We start from the raw sequence: 19,535 nt of genomic DNA on the forward strand, positions 1-19,535 counted from the left end.
TAATCCTGGAGGATGACAGAGTGGACGCCTGAGCTGGCACCTTGTAGTTCTTCACATTTTCGTGCTATATGAGATGCGGCCTATATCCTAAGATGTTTGGATAGGAACTGGTAATTAAGTTAGTTTTTGCTTATGTAGTTTCCCTCTTTTATCTTTTTTCGAGGGACCGTTTTTCATGCATTTGCTTGTTTTTAAGTTTCAATTCAAGGGATATTCATCGTGTTGAAATACCAGATTATTCTTCTTGAATTTTGAGAATAATTCTTATGCTCTTATCTGTAGCTATTGGCAAATTTATGTTTCCCATCTAACCCAGCCTAAACAACCATTCCAACCATATAAACTTCAACAAAAATTTATGAAATGGCGGAACTTCATTACATTTTTTTTACAACCATCGACTCGATGAAATGGTTGGGTCGCCATTCACCTGCATTGCTGTCTGTGATATTTCCTATCTAAGACAATCTTAGTTAGCAACTTTGTTAACCTCCTGGAGGCCAGGCCCGGGCTAAGTACCCCACTAAAATTCTCATTTCTGAGACCAGAACATGTTTCTTTTTGCACCCTGGGAACACCAACCCCCGAAAGAAAATTGATCACGGCGCCGCTTGAGAAGCTCTCTATCAATTTTATCCAGGACGGGATCGTTCTCTTGAATTTTCTGGCGAATGGGCGGCTGCTCAGGACCATTTTCCGATAACTCTGACTCCAAGAGACCTTGGGTGTTGTTTTGGAGGGTTGTCCCAGGTAATGTAGTGAAGGTCATTGTTGGCAGCGGTGTTTTTGTAGTCTTTAGAGTTGCATATTACTGTCTGGAAATACCCTTCAGGGGATGATACAAAGTTAGTGTAGTAGAGGAGGAGTCCTTGGCAATTTTCCCACCCCACAATGCAATATTCAGCAAATGATCTTGATAACATTGTCCACGCTGAACCTGTATTTTAGAAGCCAATCAGACTAAACATTGAACAGACTTGGTTGGTGGGGTGTTTGTTTAGAAGTCGTTGAGATTGAATTTATGAAAACATAGTTGAAGAAAATAATAGCCAGACAGAATAGAGGAAACCGAACCGAACCAATCATTCGGCAGGCCTAATTTTGTCGGCTTTTTCTTAACTATACATGTCTTTTGAAACAATTCTGAAGTAAAATATCTGTAAATTTAAATAAATTATAAATTCAATTATGAAGCATCATATCCAACAACCTAAACATATTACATTGTACATGAATTATCCATTAGGGTACATGAAATTTTGGCTTGATTCGATTATTTTAGGTTGTGTACACTCAAACGTCAAATTAACTGTACCAAACTTAAAAAATAAAAAGGACAGAATCTAATTCAGTTCCATCCAGTTCGTGGTTTCAGTTTAGTTTCGCACACTGTGTGTTATGGTAATGGTACTAGGTACGTCAAAAACATCCCTCTTGTTCCTATGATGTGAGATCTGTGTGGGTAGGGGAGGTGGTGGGATTTTACTGGGCCGACATTGTTGGTAAAGTTGTGGAAGCACATTACGCCCATGTGCTCCCAGCCAGCAGTACAATGCATCAACCATTTAATGGCCTTCCATGAATGATGGTCCCCGCCCTTCGCCTTCACAAACACGTGAAGGGGACATTTCTGCCTGCCAGCTATATTGACGATCAAGCCCTCAATTATAAAATTCTGTCCACTCTATGTGATTTAGGATTGATTCTCTGTTTGACGGTTTGTGTTCTTTTATCTGAGATGACTAGTCCTTCATCAAGCAAACATTTTTCTTGGTATTTCAATCCAACTTGGATTTTGAATGTTAATAGCCATAAACAACACGACGAGAAGAAAAATACAAAACTTGTTCTTCCTTAGTTTGATGTTAATTATAATAACCATCAAGTTTGATGAGAAGAACCTGTATATAGTTTAAAAGCTGTTGGTAGACTCCTCTGCTTGGACGCCCACCAAATTTCTGATTTCTTGAGGCTATACAACCCTGGGTCTATAATAATTGGCTTCCCCCTCTTATTACTGAAATAGATATAACAACAGAATTCAGAACTTTTGGCCAGAAAAATAAGGCATCAAACAGAAACAGGGCTACTTACAATTTCCAACCAAGTGACTGCTATGCTGTATGAAATTGATATCTCTGGGCAACCCAGAAAAGGCTTGGATCAGATCTGAAGAGACAAATGATTCATCAGAGTTTGAGTTCACAACGAGATGCGCAGAATCAGCATTAGTAAGGTCACACGCAATGACACAAATGCTTTCTTATATCTGATACTCATAAAAATTTTAAGGCCACTCACCATACCATCTTGTGTAACTAAGGGGTAATCAGAGGCGCTGAGATTGATAAACCAGTCCCACTGGCAAATTCTCAGAAGTATTGCCATGGCGTGAAGCGTGGTAGAAAGCATTGTTGGTCCTCTGTAAGTCACCAAATTACGCTTCTCCACAACCCAACATTACCCACTGCCCCAAAAACAGGATCCTTTGCCACAAACTCAAACACATCCTTGTGCTCTGCCTTAGGAGCCCCATAATCCATGTGAATCAGATAGTAATTCCCAGGATGATACAACGCTCGCAGCAACCTCTTGAGCTTACCGGAATCACCTCTTGACGCAGAGATCAAGTAGGCAAACGTGACTGGGTATGATCCTTTGCTGGTTCTTGAGATATTGAAGGAGCTCTTATTCACAGGCATGGACGTTGATATGGGCATGGTTAATCTAGTGGGAATATAAAGAACCATGAACAATAGAGATAATAGCATGAACGAAACCATAAAAACTTTGACACCCATTTGAGAGAAAACTGCCAAGAAAGGAAGAGAAAATGAGGAAGGAAGGGTGAGTGGCAACAAGAAAGTGGTAGTTAAATGGTTATGATATAAAATGGGATTGATGAGTAAGGTTTACATTTCTGAATTGGATTCGTTCCTTCAAACATAAGGAGGCCATAAGTTAGTTGGAGGGAAGAGAGGGATATAGATTCTAGTGAGACCATTATTGGTCTGCTTTATCAAACAGGTAGAAACTCTTGTTCTGATAGGAGCCTGAAGCTGAAGGAAATATTCCAGAAGAAGCACTTTCGAGCTGACGGGGTTGAATCGCAATCATGGCCTTTGATTTTAATCGTTCAGTGCTTGTGACTAGTGATGAGCCTGAATGGCCAAAACTGGAAGATTACAAGTTAGGTCATGTATTTATGTCTCACCAACTTTGCTCTCCAAAGTCCCGGTCGGCAAGTTAAAGATATGTGAGAACCGCTATCAACCCTTCTATGAAAATTATGGCCTCAAATCATTATCATCCATAACACTACATCCAGTCCTAATTATAAGAGTTAGTTGACTAATTTAAAGAGATTAAAAAAATAAGTTAAGTTAGTTATTCGTAATAAATATGTGCTGTCTTTCCTAAAATATCCATGCTAATTAAATGTGTTGGCCAGAACTACCATTATTAGAAGGACTATCTTAGGAAAAAAGGAAATAAATATTAGAGACAAAGTAGATAAGGATCTTATATTTAGGACTAAAATAAAATCAAACGAGATTTATATTATTAACGACCGGAGGCAGTATTAATTTTCTCCCAAAAAAATATATGGAGACATTTAGATTGATGGGAATTATTTCTATTGTCGATTATAGCTTGTAATGTATAAATAATAAAAATAAGTTCATTCTTGGAATACAGCAACATGTAATTTTCAATAATTCAATCCATATATCCACCTCCACCATGAGATAGTTCTTAGCCACCAGATTAGATGCTGTGTCCAATCCGATTACACCATGGAAAGAATATTATACTTAAGACGGTGGTGAACATTATATAGTGTCGATTTAACTAGGTTTCATCATTTAATTTCTGAAGATTTATCTAAAAATTAATTACTGTAATGTGGATTCATGCCCGTTCAGGTAGTCTTCTTTTTTTAAAAAAGAAGAAGGAGGAGGGTGCAAATGTCAGCGTAGCGGGCCTTCCTAGCATGGCCTAATAATGGGCTGGGCCTATTTTGTAATGGGCAAACAAAACGTTGATTCGCGTGAAATAAAAAAAAGAGAGCCAGGAATGGATTCCATTTTCTTGCTTTGCTGGTCGAAACTTAAGCCATGATATTTAAATAAGTCATTTACTAATTTTTTTAATTTAAAAATTAATATGTTTTTGCTTTTTGGTGGAGAGACTATAATTTTGATGGGGGCATTGAATACTTTTTTTCTGAGTAGTTAGACCGCTTTTTTGCCACGTGGAATTACTTTAATTTGATTATTGTCAATAGAAAGCAAAACAAACATTTCATTCAGGGGCTTTTCCTTTTGTTTTTTCGAAAGAACTTAACTTTAGAATTCTCCCCAAAAAAGAAAGGAAGAAAACCAATGAAATAGGTATATGGTTGTTTGTTCTGTTCGGTCAGTTGTTTCTTAACTAACTTGTCTTCTATTCAACCCATTTCACAGTTGTTTCTTCAAATCATTCTTTTCCTATTACTATTAGAATGATTCTTCACAAATTTAACCAAACCATTCCAATTCTCCCAAACAACCATGCACACATATTCCCTGCTTTACTGTTTTCGATCAAAGATATTTCCTTCTTTATTGTACATCACGTTTTCAATATATACATGCATATAAAGGACACCTATGTGCATTATTAATATTTTATTTTCTTCACCAAAATTTCCATACTGTTTTAGGTTTGAAATTATTTTTGTTCATATTTTGCGTATGTCACTCCCTATAGATAGTTTTTTTTTTTTTAACGTGTTCAAACTTCTGATCTTTCTGCTTTTAACAAACAAGCTCCTGATACTGTTAGTCAGACTTCGAAATTATTTTAGCTAAACAGGCATAATAAAAGGAAAATATATATTGGGGTCTGGTGTCATGTTTCATACTTTGTAGACTTTAGAGTCTTCGACCGGACAAATTATTTATAGTAGACGTCGTAGTTAGCTCCAGCCTCCAGGATATACACTGCAAGTCAATATTGCTGACCAATGCGAGGTAAAGAAAAATTATAGATAATAAGGAATATAATATATATATATATTTAATAGGCAGTTAGAAACTAATTAATGGTCAATGCTAGCTTCCAAACCTTATCTTCCTTCTTTCAAACCACGTATTTTGAGTTTTGAATAATCTGTATATACGAGAGAAAAAAAAGGCTCTTTTTTTAAACATTTAATTTCTGAATATTTTTCAGCCGTGCAATAGTATCGTTTGGAGAAGGACAAAAATAAATTAGTAGCCGAACTGAGATCAAACACGCAGCCGCTTTGTTTATCTATTATTCTTTTTGGCCTTTTAAAAAGCAGTATATTAATCTAATCAATATACAAACAAACGAAAAGGAAACACAATATTCTTTCTTTATTTCACTTTTTTTTTTTTGGCTTCTCGTATTTAAAGCCGCAACGTTTTTCCCGGGAAATTATCCAACGGTATCACGTGACAACAACCACCGGAGGAGAGATTATTCGAAGAAAGGGACCCTCCGGAGCACGTCACGAAGGCCGATCCTCCGCCTCTACGTCATCATTCCACGCCAGCACACAATGGAAGCGAACACCCCCCACCTCCCCCACTTGATATTGACTAGTGTAGCGTACACCGTATGAAAACCAAGAAAGAAACATCTTTCAAAGCAACCGGGAAGAAGATGGACTTGGTCAGTTCCTTCTGGTTTTCTATAATCTGTTATTTTAATCCACAAGGCACCGGGAAACTTCCATCGTGGTAAGCGCCGCATTGATTCGTTCACCCCAAGAAAGTGAAGGAAAAACTCATATAAAAGACTGAATCGAATACTGTGTGGATTAAAATAGGCACATCATGACCATTTTGAGCTCCTTCAATGACACTAGAGGTACACAGAGCATTCGCGTTCAAGTTCAAGACGACAGGCTTCCGCACGCAAACCCCGTCCAGGTTCTCTCTCCCCCTCTGTATCTTTCTTCCCCGTCAAGCTTCTTTTGCTTTGCAACTTAACTCTCTCGCTTTTCGTTCATTTCTTGATTTTATTTTTCCCGCCTTGCTTCTTACAAAGCAAGCTTCTCTGCTTCCGAGACATCCATTTCTTATATCACCCTCTTCTCTTGTATCTGGGTAAAATTAATACGATCAATGATAGCCTCTGAATTGGTTATCCATCCATTAGTTTAACGAAGATTTCTCCTGTCAACTTGATCTTTTGACGGCGCAGGGTCAAGATTCTGGCTTTCCGAACAGAACAGTGGCGAGGCAGATCTCAACGAGGGTCTTCAAAATTTTATTCCTCTCACACATATTGTTTATCGCAGTCTTAACAATTTTCCTGACTATCTATGGCCTAATCTCTGCCTCTCGCAACCACCAATTCCACCCCTCAAAGTGGTACCCTCCGCTTCTGTCTTCAACAGCGAGTGCTGGAATAGTTGCCTTTACATGTCAATGGATCACAGCTCGCAGGCCCTCGAAGGCCATCAAGGCAGCATTTTGGCTGAGTCCTCTCCTTACGCTTGCAACTGGCGTTATGTTTGTGTACATTGAATCTGCACTTGGTATGGTAGCTGGTGTGGTTGCTTTGGTTTCTGCATTAATACAGTCACTTTATGGCTGTTGGGTTAGTCCCAGATTTGAATATGCCACCAGAATTTTATCAATCTCCTTAACTTTTCCTCCTGCTAGAATTATGGGGTTGGTTTTCTCATCAATCCTTGCTGGTATTCTTTATTGCTGTTTCCTTGTTGCCGGGATAGGAGGAGCTAAAGCTATTGAAAGCAAAACCAAATTGGCCGCCTTGTTCATCTTGGTGATCCTGCTTAGCCTGGGATGGACCATGCAGTTTCTTAAAAATGTGCTGCAAGTATCTGTCTCAAGGATCATGTACATGAATTTTGCTTGTGGAGTACATATTGACACAAGAGCGGCAATCTATGACACAATCAAGTACTTAACTGGTAGTGTTTCCATTGGTTCCATCCTCGTGCCTCTAATTGGACTCTTTCGGGGTTTTGCAAGATCCATGAGCCTGGTTGGAGGCGACACGGATGAGTTCATGTTCTCCTGCGTTAGTTGCTACATGGGGATTGCTTCTACTCTCGTAAGACATGGCAACCGATGGGGTTTTGTGTATGTAGGAGCCTATAACAAGGGAATTGTGCAGTCATCCTCTGATACGTGGGAGATGTTCAACAGAGTTGGTTTGGAGCAACTGATAGACTCAGATCTCACAGGATCGTTCTGTTTTTTTTGTGGGGTGGCAGGGGGTGCTATTAGTAGCCTAATGAGTGGAATATGGACCATATTACTTCACAGGAACTATGCAGCAGAAACATCCGTTTATGCCTTCTTGATTGGCTACTTCATGGTGAGTCTTTTATTTGCATATTTTTCATTGTTTCTTTAGCATCACTTATCTGCGTGCGTCTTCTTGATATACTCATCTTGGTGCCAATGTCATTTACAGTGTCGCTTGGCTATGGCATGGCCGCAAGCATGCGTTTCAGCTTACTACGTAGCTTATGCAGAGAACACAAATCCACAGAACAATCGATTTGACTCAACAATCCCAGTACGGTTGCAGCAGCTTCAAAGAGCTCGAGCATAGCAAACATTCTCGTGTTTTTCATAGTTTGATTCTAATCTCACTAATGTGGGTTCCCTACCTTAGTCTCATGAAATTGTTGACACTAGCACATTGTTGCGAGGACTAGTAATGAGTTTGTATATAAGGTGAAACATACATGGCTCATACAACATAATTCAGGCTAGAGCAGTCTGAAACCACATGTTTTCAGTGTCCTATGATTCTTCCCTTGCTTCTTCCAGAAGGAAGTTTGTCTTATAATACCATTGGTTGATCAAATCTACTCACCTTCGAATTGAAGCAACTACAGACTGCAATTTTTCACTTTGTTAAAGTAGATACTGGCTTTTACAAATTAAAGCACGTAACTTCACGGGGAAAAATTACTTACACCATCTCTAATCATCTACAACTTTCATGTGAACTTGCCAGAGATCAAAGTACAGTGTATTGCAATATTTGAATCTTGTAAAACGAAGAACGCAAAAGGGACAGGCATCAGGGCTCTTCCTTCAGATAGGTGGACCTGGCTAGATATTCTATGTTCATATCAAACTACTTCCCCTTTTGGTCACAGGTTACGAGAGTGGAAAGGAATTTCCTTCTCGTCACCTCTGCGTAGAGTTTATCATGAACTCTTATCATTTAACAATATCTTTTCTTCTAACCTATAAACAATAAGAAAATGAGAGTATTTTCAATAATCGAAATACTTTATTACATTTTTCATTGCATTCTTTTTCATTCTATGATTTTATCTCCCGTGCATATCGATCCTAACAATTAAACGGAGATAATTCGATCATCCACATTCAGTCCACATGGTCCCCAACATTCAGTGTACGCATGGCAAACAGTTGCAGCATTAATGATTAAATGGCGGCTTATCAACTAGATTGTGGGCCAGTGTTTTCATGAAACCTGAAATGAATTGCGCTTTTAAAAACTCATAAATATGACTTTTTAATTTTTATAGATTACTTCCTACCTCACTTTTTACAAGTAACAACTATCATTTGTTTTTTGTGTTTAAATATAAACAATATTTACAAATTGTCTTAAATTTTTGTAACAAATTTTCTATTTTATCTTCATTAATTATTTATTTTAATATTTAGTATATTGTTTGTCTCATTTTTCAAATTATCATCTCTTTCTATTATACATTCCCTCTCTTTCATAAATCTCTTTGTTATAATAATCTTTTTTATTTTTTTTCTTATATTCTCTTCCCTACAAATAAAAATATTTTAAAGAAAAAACTTTCAATTTTTATTTATTTATTATTTTTAACTAATTTTTTAATCTATATGACGAAGTCTCATGTTGATTATAACAAGAAATGGAGGAAATATATATTATAGGTATATAAAATAGACATAGATATGCGGACGCGGAACACGAGCAATGTCGTTGGATCTATTTAAAAAGTAAAAGCAGAGCCCAGGAAGCATTAACATTTCCAAGATAAGGTTGTGGAACCGGGAAATACTCATTCGATCTTTAATATAAAATTTATTTAACTAATTTGATTAGATTAAGGAAGTTAGGTAAGTTAGTTAATTATAAGAGATATGATATATTTTTCCTAAAATACCATAATCATCTTTTCTAATACCCCATCTCCCTTTTCTACTTGATTATAATTGAGGGAGTATCCATAGGGGTAATTTAGAGAAAATTGATAAATATAAGAAATGGATCTTATATTTATGATCAAAACCAACTTAACAATTGGGTTCTATATTAAGGACCGGAGGAGTAGCATGGTACCTACTACCTAGGCAGTCAATTTCAACGATAATGCCTTAGCCTTCCCATTTGGTGTCACCGTACTGGCCAAGAACATGAACTTTCGGCTGGCCTTGGCAATCACTCAAACGGGGAATGTCTTGATTGGCTTTCTTAGCCAGTAGGCTTTCCCAATTTTTTCCTCTGTTATTTTTTCTTCTTTCTCTTCTTTTTTAACTCAAATTCTTTAGTTTTAACGTTGTTCATAAGTTGTTGACAATGTTCATACGACATTTTCCAGGGGTCAGCTTTCGAGGGACAAATTACAGGCCACACCAGGAGAAATTTCCGTACATCAAAAGCTTTAATTCCTCAGAAGACACAATCATCAATATAACTATTCAATCTCTTCCACTCAAGCCATGTGTTTGTGTCGGCTCACTGGTGGCTCTAGAGACAAATTACTGTTCACAAGGATTAGATGGCTTGGACCAAATTGCATCTGGCTTTGTGCAAGCCGTTATTAATTATTGGCTTCACTTGGGCTTAGTGTATAGTTGACAGAGACCCAGCATTTGAATTTCAAACTTTTGAAACTCTCCCGCTAACTCTCCCGCTAATCACAAATCACAAACCAGATAAAAAGAACTCGCCCTCCTTCTATATTGGCAAGGAGAAGAAGAGAGCATTTAACACGTAATTCTCGCTCTGTTCTCGGCACCCCAACCTCTTGCTTCTCCTACTTTTAAGATGCAGCCCAGCTCGATGCGCCTCTAAATGCCAGGCCGTGTATAATCACTTTGCTCTCATCTATGATTAGGTACACCTTCTTCTTCTTCTTCTTCTTCTTCTTCTGTGTCATACCTTAACACTCCCTTTTTTTCTATTTGTGTTTTTTTTTTCTCTATTTCCTTAGCTCAATGATTTCTTCAACCTGGGTCAGCATTGCATTTGGAAGTAGCCGGCAGTGGCATGGAGGGGGCATGCTGCTTCTCGACAACTGAATCAAATGTTGTGTCCCCCTCCCTAATGTGCTATTTGTTGGAACTTTTAAATAGCATGCGCTTAATGATCTGGTGACCATGACGATGGCGGAGACGCACTGGTGACGAAGTCGATGACGCTGGGGAGGCTGAGACTGTCTGCATCTTGCAATAGTTCAGGTTATGTTCTAGCTGGCCCTTGAATGCGTCACCCAATGATCAGCTTAGTAAATTTTGGTGTCAATCCTTTTTGGGGGCATTTTTATTTTTTTCTTCTATTTTTTCTATTTATCAGAATGTGAGGGATGCAATTGCTTTAGAGGATTCAATCTGTTATCTCTTCTATGTTTATTATTCGGGCATTCTGTCAAAGTGTAACTGGAAAAACTTTTGAAATGAGGAGGGAAATACTTTTTTCAAAGTGAGGTTGAGGGTTAAAACTTACTTATCAAAAGTGAGGTAGAAGAAGATTAAATACGCAATCATTGTGGACGATGCTAATCTGCATTGAAAAGCAACAAAAGGGAATGTCTCACAATGATGTTATTCTGCATCTTATTGCCTTCTCTATTTGGGAGTATGAATACTTTGCTGCCCTTGGTGGTGTTGTGGTTAAAGCATTCTGTATTAAGGTTAGTTGATCAAGGCAAATATAAAGTATTAAGATTAGTTAATGTTCATCATAATAATCAAACCTAAGTGATCATATCTCTGACTTTTGTTCCCGAATCCTAACTGCCTTTCACGTGACACCTAGACCTCAAGCAAGCTAAGAAAACACCTTCAACCAGCAGTAGCATTTAGAATTGCTTTGACTAACGTGTAGATTTCATTTTAAAAAATGTCAGTAGACTCAGCTTTCTATTATGCGGTATTGTATTGTTGTTTTGCCAGTTATTAGCTTGAGTCCCTATACAAAACAAGTTTTTGGATTAAGTCGAAACTGCTCTTTAAATTTTAGGATGTTTAGTAGTTTTGTTTGCAGGTAACTTAGAGACTATGGGGTTTGGCTTGGTATGTGTCAAATCTTGAACTGTTTGATTCTTCTTCTCATGTTTTGTGTTATTTTTTCAAGTCAGTTTCTTGCTTTGTGTATGCCTAGGGGGTTAACCTTTGGTTGTGGATCTTCATCAGTGGTGATATCGAGGAAGAACAAATGATGTGGCAGTCATGCTTTTTCTATCTTTTAGTAGGGAGGGGGCATGATAGGCGGTGACCTGCACGTTCTGTTTCGTTTGGGGAGTCCTTCAAAAAAGCTAAGATATATTCTGACTTTTGAATTATCTTGACATGCTCGGCTTTCCTCTCAGCAAAGAAGGGTTGTTTTGAAACTATGTGATTTTTGACTGGTGGGTAAAGTCATTTGCATTGGGGAGGGTGTAGAACATTTTTTTGTTCATGTTGAAATTGTGTATTCATGGGATTCTATCATCATGCCATATAGAGTTATGTAATCTAAGTGAGGCTAACAATCCTAATTTGGCTGCTATTGTTCTTACGCTTTTATTATTTTTGTCCTGACGATGTTTACTTTTGCAGGTTGATGCAGAATTTAGGCCCGTGTTTTTTGTTCCTGCAATTGCTGTCTCACTAGAGGATGACATAATAAATCCCAAGACCAAGAATATAAGACTATGAAGAGTGTTCATTTCACATTACTTTGGAGAAGAGCAGGTATAGAAATTTGTTCATCTTGCCTAGGAGAGATTCATCATGTCTTCATAGGTTGTGGGTTATCTATATTGAGTAACAATATAATATGTGGACATTTTATTTTGCTTATATCCTTAAACCTTGCAATTACGTTATACATTTAATGAAATATTCTTTTTTAATTGTTATATATGTAGTCAGTGGGGTTTACTGGTTTTGTTGATTTCATTATGTTATTAAATTGAATATGCAGGTTATAGGAGACAGTGAAAGCATAAGGAAAAATGTATTTAGTTATTAATATCGTATTGAGTTGAATACTGCAGCTTTGCAAGCGAGAAAAAGCAATATGATCATCAATAGTAATGGTAGCAAACCTGAAAGAAGACAAAATATGGCAATTCTTGACTTATTGGGTTATAATGAGAGAGAAACGGTGCTAATAAATTAATGTAAGTAAGGTTTGCGGTGTTTGACTAGCTAGAATATAAAATTGAGGAGCTTTTTTGTCTCCATATCATTTAAACTGTAAGAGGTTTATTTAAGAATATAGATGAAACTCTTTAGACATTGGTTTATCCAAACTCCAAAGATTGATTTCATAGCCTCTGTTATGTCGAATCTAATTTTGTGGCAGGTATTTTTCATTTTCAACTTTATCATGGGCTGAAAGTATGCATTAAATGCCATTTACTGATATTAGGTGAGTTTAAATGGGCAAACGAAGGGCCATGGATTGTTGCTAATAAGGTTCGGCCAAACCTTGAAGGCTGCGGGGAAGAAGTGCAGTAACTTTCATTTTCCTTAAACTGACAATTCCAATCTAATATATGTATAATGGGGATTTTTCACACTCAAATAAAATGTAAGAGAATTATGTGTAATTTAGCCTTTTTACAAAGATTGTTCAACGCTCACTCTTGATACTACTCCTGGATATAATGATGGTTTGCATAATGGTGGTAATGCATTAACATTTTCAACACTAAGGGTTTGTATTTGAAGCAGACAAGTAGGCACTTTTTTAAAGGAAACATTATATATCTGACTTTGTGCAAGCTCAACAGATTAACTCATAATGTGATAGCTGAAATAGCATACACAATATATGTTATATCACGTATCAGCTATTACTCCATCTAGCTATGAGCCAAATTATTTCAGGAGAAATGCGTGGATATGGTCCATTATAAAGGATTCCATTTTGGATTTATATAAAAGCCTCCCTTAGCCTAAGATCAAACTTACTTTAAACTAATGATAGTTAGGAGCAGTTGGTCCACCTTAAGTCATCATGTACATTCTTGCCTGTTATATGATTGTGAAAACCGATAACCCAACGCGCGGAAGTATTTAGTCAACGTAGAGGAAGCATTTCTTTTTTTTTTTTTGGGTAAGTGACAATTCTTTTTAACTTAAGTGAATCATGCTCAATTTAGCCTTTTTTATAAATATTGTTCAATGTTCAATCTTAGTACTACTCCTATACATGTGCTTATCAATATGGTCAGTATTTAAAGTTTATTAATATTAATATACCAATGTACATAACTCTTAATAGTCTAACTCATCATATGAAAATTTGTTTGCATGCATACTCGACTTTCGAGAAAAAATAATTTCCCTTGTAAGTAGGGTGACCGGTAAGGTAAACTTCAAGTTGGTTTCATTTATAACTTCATTTGCTGTCACGTGTCACAGTGAGTTAGTGGGCAATTTCCTAATACATGGGGATCGTTGACCAACAAAACTTCAGCATAATTTGTTATACTAAGCTAAGTTACACAAGTTTTTATGCTAGACTTTTACCTTAAGAAGAACCCATGGATAACATTTTGCTGTTCAAGCAAGTGCATGCCCATTTTTACAAGAATCTGGTGCCTTTTAACAAAAGAACTTATTCAGAGCTTTCTGCTCCTTTAACTAATTATGGAACGAATGTCCAGTTGAGTGGAGAGGAAGAAGCAACAGGGAATAGGACTACTGCTGCAATCAAGGTAGGCATTATACGATTTTATGATAGTATATGCATGCTACTTTGCTGTTATTGTTGGTGTAGGAATCGCTTTGATGCTTCTGCCACTATCATAAAGCCCTCCCTACTCTTCCAGTATCAGTAATATTGGGGGTGTTGTACTCCCTACTCTTCCAGTATCAGTAATATTGGGGGTGTTGTTTTATTTTTTGACCAGCTCTTAGCTCGTGGTATTTGTGCTACAATGCTCCTTCAATCTTTTGATGCTTTAAATTTAACTGTATTATTTGGATTTGGAAGTTGACTATCAAATATATTTTATTAGTTCATGAATATATACTGCATTTAAAATTATGTGTTTGACATCATATCTCTGGTTAAAAACCTTTAAGCAGTTTTTTTTTTGTTAACTTTCTTTGTCTTTCATAACTAATTAGTTCCCCAATGATTGGAAAATATCTTGAGCATAGCATGTTTAGGGTCTGTTTTACCATAGCTTTTTTTTTTTTTAAAAAAAAGTATTTTCATTGTGTAACTTTTGAAGTTAGATTAATATGATCAACGTTGGAAATTGGCTTACTGACGCCTAAACAAAACATATAAAACAATCTTTGAAACACATCGGATAAATAATTTCTATTGAAATAGCAATAATTTTATAAACCATTTTGTTTATGATAATATTCTACTCCTGATAGGAAAGTAAATGATTAGAGAATGCAGATACAATAGCATATGTACTAGGATCCACAGGAAGTGAAATTTTTTTTTTCTTTTTGGTAAGGTCGGGAAGTGAACCTTTTTTTCTTTTGGATAAGGTCGAGAAGTGAACGTTAAACTGTAAAATGGGATTAAAATGTGATGGTGTAGGGAGTACATAAATTTGGGTTCATTTTACAATACAAAATCAGCATTGTTATATTATTTTATAAATATGGTCTATTATTATAAACGTGGTCTATTGTTATTCTCAATTCAATAAAAATTGAAATTGTTGATGATGGGGTCAAATGAATTGAAAATTTCAATCATGCAAAATCAACATTTTTATTACAATTCATTGTTATATTGATTTCAATTAGATTGAAATAACTCCAAATGTACAGTGGTGTGTGGGGAAGTGATCGTTGGACTAATGTTTTTTCATCATGCTTATAATAAAAAAGAAATTATAATATATGTCCTTAGATATTGTATGACAATGGATTAATATTTCTTCTAAATATACATGTTTCTTCTGAAATTTCGATATCTTTATTTTTAAATGTTTCGGTAGTGGTTACTCATGAAACTTAAAGATAATAGTGTCTAGGAATTGGTCACTTTATTAATGACGATTAAGCCATATTATCATCCTTATGCATCATGTTATTAGTTTTTTCTAATGCAATGACCACTATGATGATAATTGTTTATTTTATCTAAATATCATATTTGAATATAATTGTCTTATAAATCAACGCAATATATGAATAGCTTGTGAAAGTATCGATATTATGTTATTTCGCTATGTGAAAGCTCTCCGTGCAACGCACGGGATAACCTGTGCTAGTTTACATCAAAGGAAAAAAAAAGGGGGTTGTTGGGGGAAGTGATAAACTGACCGGGAGAGAAGTGCAGGAGGTAGACGCAGAGCCATCCCGTATCTTGATGCTGACAAACCAACGTTAACGACGCCATTTGCACATTTCAAAGCTGCTCATAATCCAGTTAGCGCCCAATTTACTTGCAGAGCCAGAGATTATAATAGCACAAGTCCAAAACCTTCTCGGAGCAAGCCACTTCCTTCCTTCCTGCAGCATTGGACGAATCGTCCGTTGGAATTTGAGTACTACGTATATAAATATAATATACATATCTTGATGCATGAAAACTAAAATATGATGAGTATTTTAGTATAAAAATAATGCTTGAGATGCGTAAGAGAAATCATTTGATAAAATCTAAAAGAAACATTGTGGATTATGTCTAACTGGAATCTTGAGATCCTGCAGCTTTGCCCTCAGTTTCAACAGGAAAAAAGGGGTTAGTTAACTCACCTCGATAGAGGAACAAATTATCCATTTTATTTGCTGCGACGTTATGGACAAAAGTTAGACAGGACAAAATTAGTAGAATAATGACAAGGCATTTCATTTGTTTTGTCTCTTCTGTTTAATATTATTCGCCAAGCTCGGGCTCCTCCATATGATATGAATGTGATGGAACAAGACATGATGGGTAATTCTTGATTCTCCTCCTCCTCTGTTTCTTTCCTACTGGAAAAACCAAAAACTGCTGTTGAAAAAATCTTTAAATTTTACGTTATCCACGGCAAAAAAAAAAATGCTTGTTCCAGACAAAAAAAAAAAAACAGTATTCACTATTTTCATTGAACACGAAGCGATGAATTTAATAATTGTTTATTATTTTATTTGGCATCAATCTCACTGTTTATCATCCAAATTGATGAACCGGTAAGTCATCCTGCATCCCCTGTTCACCAATAAACACGCGTCTACACTTGACGCGGGGTCATCACAGTTGCTTATGAATGCAGATGCACGGATCTCCATTGTCAAAAGTCATTTATTCATACTTGCAGGCTAGGAAATAAAGTCGGCAAGGTAGAATAAAGTGACGGAGCGGCGAACGATGAGGATATAGATCGAGTAGCTCTACGTAACAATTCGTGAACAGGTTCGGTGTTATGGGCATTTAGTATTAATTCCGTGTCCCCCTCACTGTCACTTCTTTTTTAAACGGCAAGTTTACTCTTTCACACGTAAATAAATGACCTTTTAATTTTATTTCATTCATCCTCACGGTCACAAACCTTAGGAATGTCCCACGTGATCATAAGACACAGAAGTCAAAAAGATTTCACTTCGTAGTCTTTTTTATAGTTAACAAAACGAAAATGTTCGGTTACAAGCAAGTGAATGTGACTGGCTAACTACTCCGCTAAACTCCAGCAAACGTGTCATTTGGATTAGCCTTGATCGGGAATACGAAAAGCGTGTGATCAGAATGAGAGCCACTAAGCTCGCCTTGCTATCTGCTTCCAATAAGGAGTAGGATAATAATAAATATATAAAGAAACGACGGTCACTAAAGAGGAAGCTGCTTTTTGCAGTCGGTAGCAACGTCAGACAGGCCTGATGTGAAAAGCGACCCCAATTTCTGTGGATCTACGCTCAGAATTTCATGATGCATAACTAGTGCATGTCTCTTTCTCTCTCCTTCCTTTACTCTTAAGAGCCCAAGACCATGATGGCGAATCTTCTCCTGACGCTGCGTGTGTATTCCGTCAAGTGTCATGATTCCTTTCATCCGGGTAGTATGATTTCTTAGTCGAGAAGTTTAGTGGGAGGGGCTCCTTTTCTTCTTCTTTTTGTGGTGATTCCTCTGTCGCTCGATATTGTACGTTCGGATACCAGCTTCTTCTGCCCTGCAACTCGCAGGCCAAACAGGAGAGCCATCTTTTCTGATCACATATAGAAGCATCGATCTTCAAGTTAGGATTTTTACTCCTAATTTCTGATATGGCTTGGTTTTGTTTCCATTATTCAAGGGATTTTGACCCTCTTGCTCCATCATGCTTGTTTCTTTGATTAGTTCCCATTTTCCTCTGCACGCGTGTTTGAATATTTATCTCCCATGGGTACCGTGGTTCCTGTGTCTAATCGCGTGGGCTATGTTTTGTTCTTGAACGTCTCCTTCCTCTTACTGGCTTGTGTGTTCGGGATTATCCATGTGCACTCTACAGAACCTGTTGTTCTTAGCCACCGTGCCGTCTCATTCCGTGGCGGGACTGCCGGGACACAGCAGGTTTGCCACGACTTTGTGAGACTGGACGATTACAAAGCCAAATGTTTGTACCTTCAATCCAATAATCCATGCGTCTCGCAGGGTTATATTGACTATCTTTACCTTTTCTATTGCAAATTTGGGCGATTCCCATTGTTGGGCCATGTTCTTCTGTTCCTTTGGCTTCTTGTTCTGTTTTATCTGCTGGCTGATACAGCTTCTGAATACTTCTGTCCTTCACTTGAAAACCTATCCAAGTCACTGAAGCTATCCCCTACGATTGCCGGCGTGACGCTTCTTTCTCTTGGCAATGGAGCCACTGACGTTTTCGCCAGCCTTGTCTCCTTCAAAAGTAGTGGTACAAGCGACATTGGCTTCAACGCTGTACTTGGGGGTGCTTCGTTTGTGTCCTGTGTCGTGGCTGGCGTGGTGAGCATTTCGGTACGGCACAGGAGAATTCAAGTTAAAAAGTCTGCCTTTATTAGAGATGTTTGTTTTCTTCTCTTGGTCCTGCTTTGCTTGTTTACCATTTTGATCAGCGGCCAGATCAACGTTCTAGGAGCAATATGTTTTTGCTCCATGTATATAGCTTATGCAGTTTTTGTTTATATCTCATCTACACGTTGGAAAGATATTTGTGGAGACGCTGAAAGGGATAGTAGTGATTCAGATTGTTACAGTAGTGACTTGACCGTGCCCATTCTCAGTGGCACAGAAAAAGGATTAATTGAAAGTGTAGAGGAAGGTTCTCGAGAAGATTGCCCGGAAATTAAGAAAAATTGCTGCTGCATGAGATCTCCAATATGTTTAGCGTCATTTTCTGTCTTGAAGATGCCACTTTACTTGCCCAGGAGATTGACAATTCCTGTTGTTTGTGAAGAGAGATGGTCTAAGCCCATTGCAATTTCTTCCGTTGTACTAGCACCTCTTCTGTTATCTGCCTTGTGGATCTTTTGTGAAGGAGATACCACGATCAACAAAAGCCTAGCAATTTATGGAATTGGATTGCTGATTGGGATCATATTGGGGATCACTGTGTTTTTCACGACAGAGCAGTCAAGCCCCCCAAAGAAATACTTGTTTCTATGGCTTGCAGGAGGCTTTGTAATGAGTGTGACCTGGAGCTATATTTCGGCTCAGGAATTGGTGGCACTGTTGGTTTCACTTGGCTATATATGTGGAATAAGTCCTTCAATGCTGGGGCTAACAGTTCTTGCTTGGGGGAATTCAATTAGTGATTTGATGACAAATTTAACCGTGGCTTTACATGATGGACCGGAAGGTGCTCAAATAGCAATATCTGGTTGTTATGCAGGCCCCATTTTTAATACTCTCGTTGGCTTGGGCTTGTCTCTCGTAAGCTCCACTTGGTCAGAATACCCATCTTCTGTTGAGATTTCTAGAGATCCATATCTGCTAGAGACTCTGGCATTTCTGGTGGCTGGATTGGCCTGGGCTCTTGTGGCTCTGACAACCAGAGATATGAGGCTTGATGGAGTCGTCGGCGGAGGGCTTTTGGCTATTTACTTTATTTCTGTGTTTCTGAGGCTGATTCAGACACTCGGGCCTCTCCAGTACCCAGATACTTGAGTCCTACTCTTATAAGGTGATCTGAATTACTTGAATGAAGCAACTGACATATTTTCTGTATAGTTTTCTGTAATTTTAAATAGGTATTGCCACCGCTTTTTTGCCTGGATAGTGGCAGTTATACGTTAAAAATCACTGTTTTACAGATGGCATATTCACTTGTTTTAGCTGGAAAAAGATGTTATATCCACGGACCGCATGAACTGTATATACTACTATATAGTGTTGCTCAT

General features: G+C 37.5%; 2 protein-coding genes and 1 pseudogene across 2 annotated transcripts; 2 read left to right on the plus strand and 1 right to left on the minus strand.

Moving 5' to 3' along the window:
* Window positions 1-244: 244 nt before the first annotated feature.
* LOC114746089 (beta-glucuronosyltransferase GlcAT14A-like) lies at window positions 245-3,155 on the minus strand (annotated as a pseudogene).
* A 2,584-nt stretch (window positions 3,156-5,739) lies between these two features.
* Window positions 5,740-7,410, plus strand: LOC114746088 (protein PNS1-like). The gene is made up of 2 exons (XM_028934271.1): window positions 5,740-5,942; window positions 6,217-7,410. Exons 1-2 carry the CDS (start codon window positions 5,847-5,849, stop codon window positions 7,399-7,401), a joined length of 1,281 nt encoding a protein of 426 aa, XP_028790104.1. The 5' UTR covers window positions 5,740-5,846; the 3' UTR covers window positions 7,402-7,410.
* A 9,669-nt stretch (window positions 7,411-17,079) lies between these two features.
* Window positions 17,080-19,311, plus strand: LOC114746090 (cation/calcium exchanger 2-like). The gene has a single exon (XM_028934272.1). The coding sequence runs from the start codon at window positions 17,563-17,565 to the stop codon at window positions 19,300-19,302; it is 1,740 nt and encodes a 579-aa protein (XP_028790105.1). The 5' UTR covers window positions 17,080-17,562; the 3' UTR covers window positions 19,303-19,311.
* The last annotated feature ends 224 nt before the right edge of the window (window positions 19,312-19,535 follow it).

Source organism: Neltuma alba, unplaced genomic scaffold, assembly GCF_004799145.2.
Source record: "Neltuma alba isolate B1F8T4 unplaced genomic scaffold, ASM479914v2 tig00004896_pilon, whole genome shotgun sequence".
NCBI classification, from domain to species: domain Eukaryota; kingdom Viridiplantae; phylum Streptophyta; class Magnoliopsida; order Fabales; family Fabaceae; genus Neltuma; species Neltuma alba.

Excerpts from the sequence above, each read along its gene's own strand:
- LOC114746088 (XM_028934271.1), top strand. The coding sequence starts at position 5,847 with ATGACCATTTTGAGCTCCTTCAATGACACTAGAGGTACACAGAGCATT. Across the intron at positions 5,943-6,216 it reads CGCACGCAAACCCCGTCCAG|GGTCAAGATTCTGGCTTTCC; the intron begins GTTCTCTCTCCC and ends TTGACGGCGCAG.
- LOC114746090 (XM_028934272.1), top strand. The coding sequence starts at position 17,563 with ATGGGTACCGTGGTTCCTGTGTCTAATCGCGTGGGCTATGTTTTGTTC.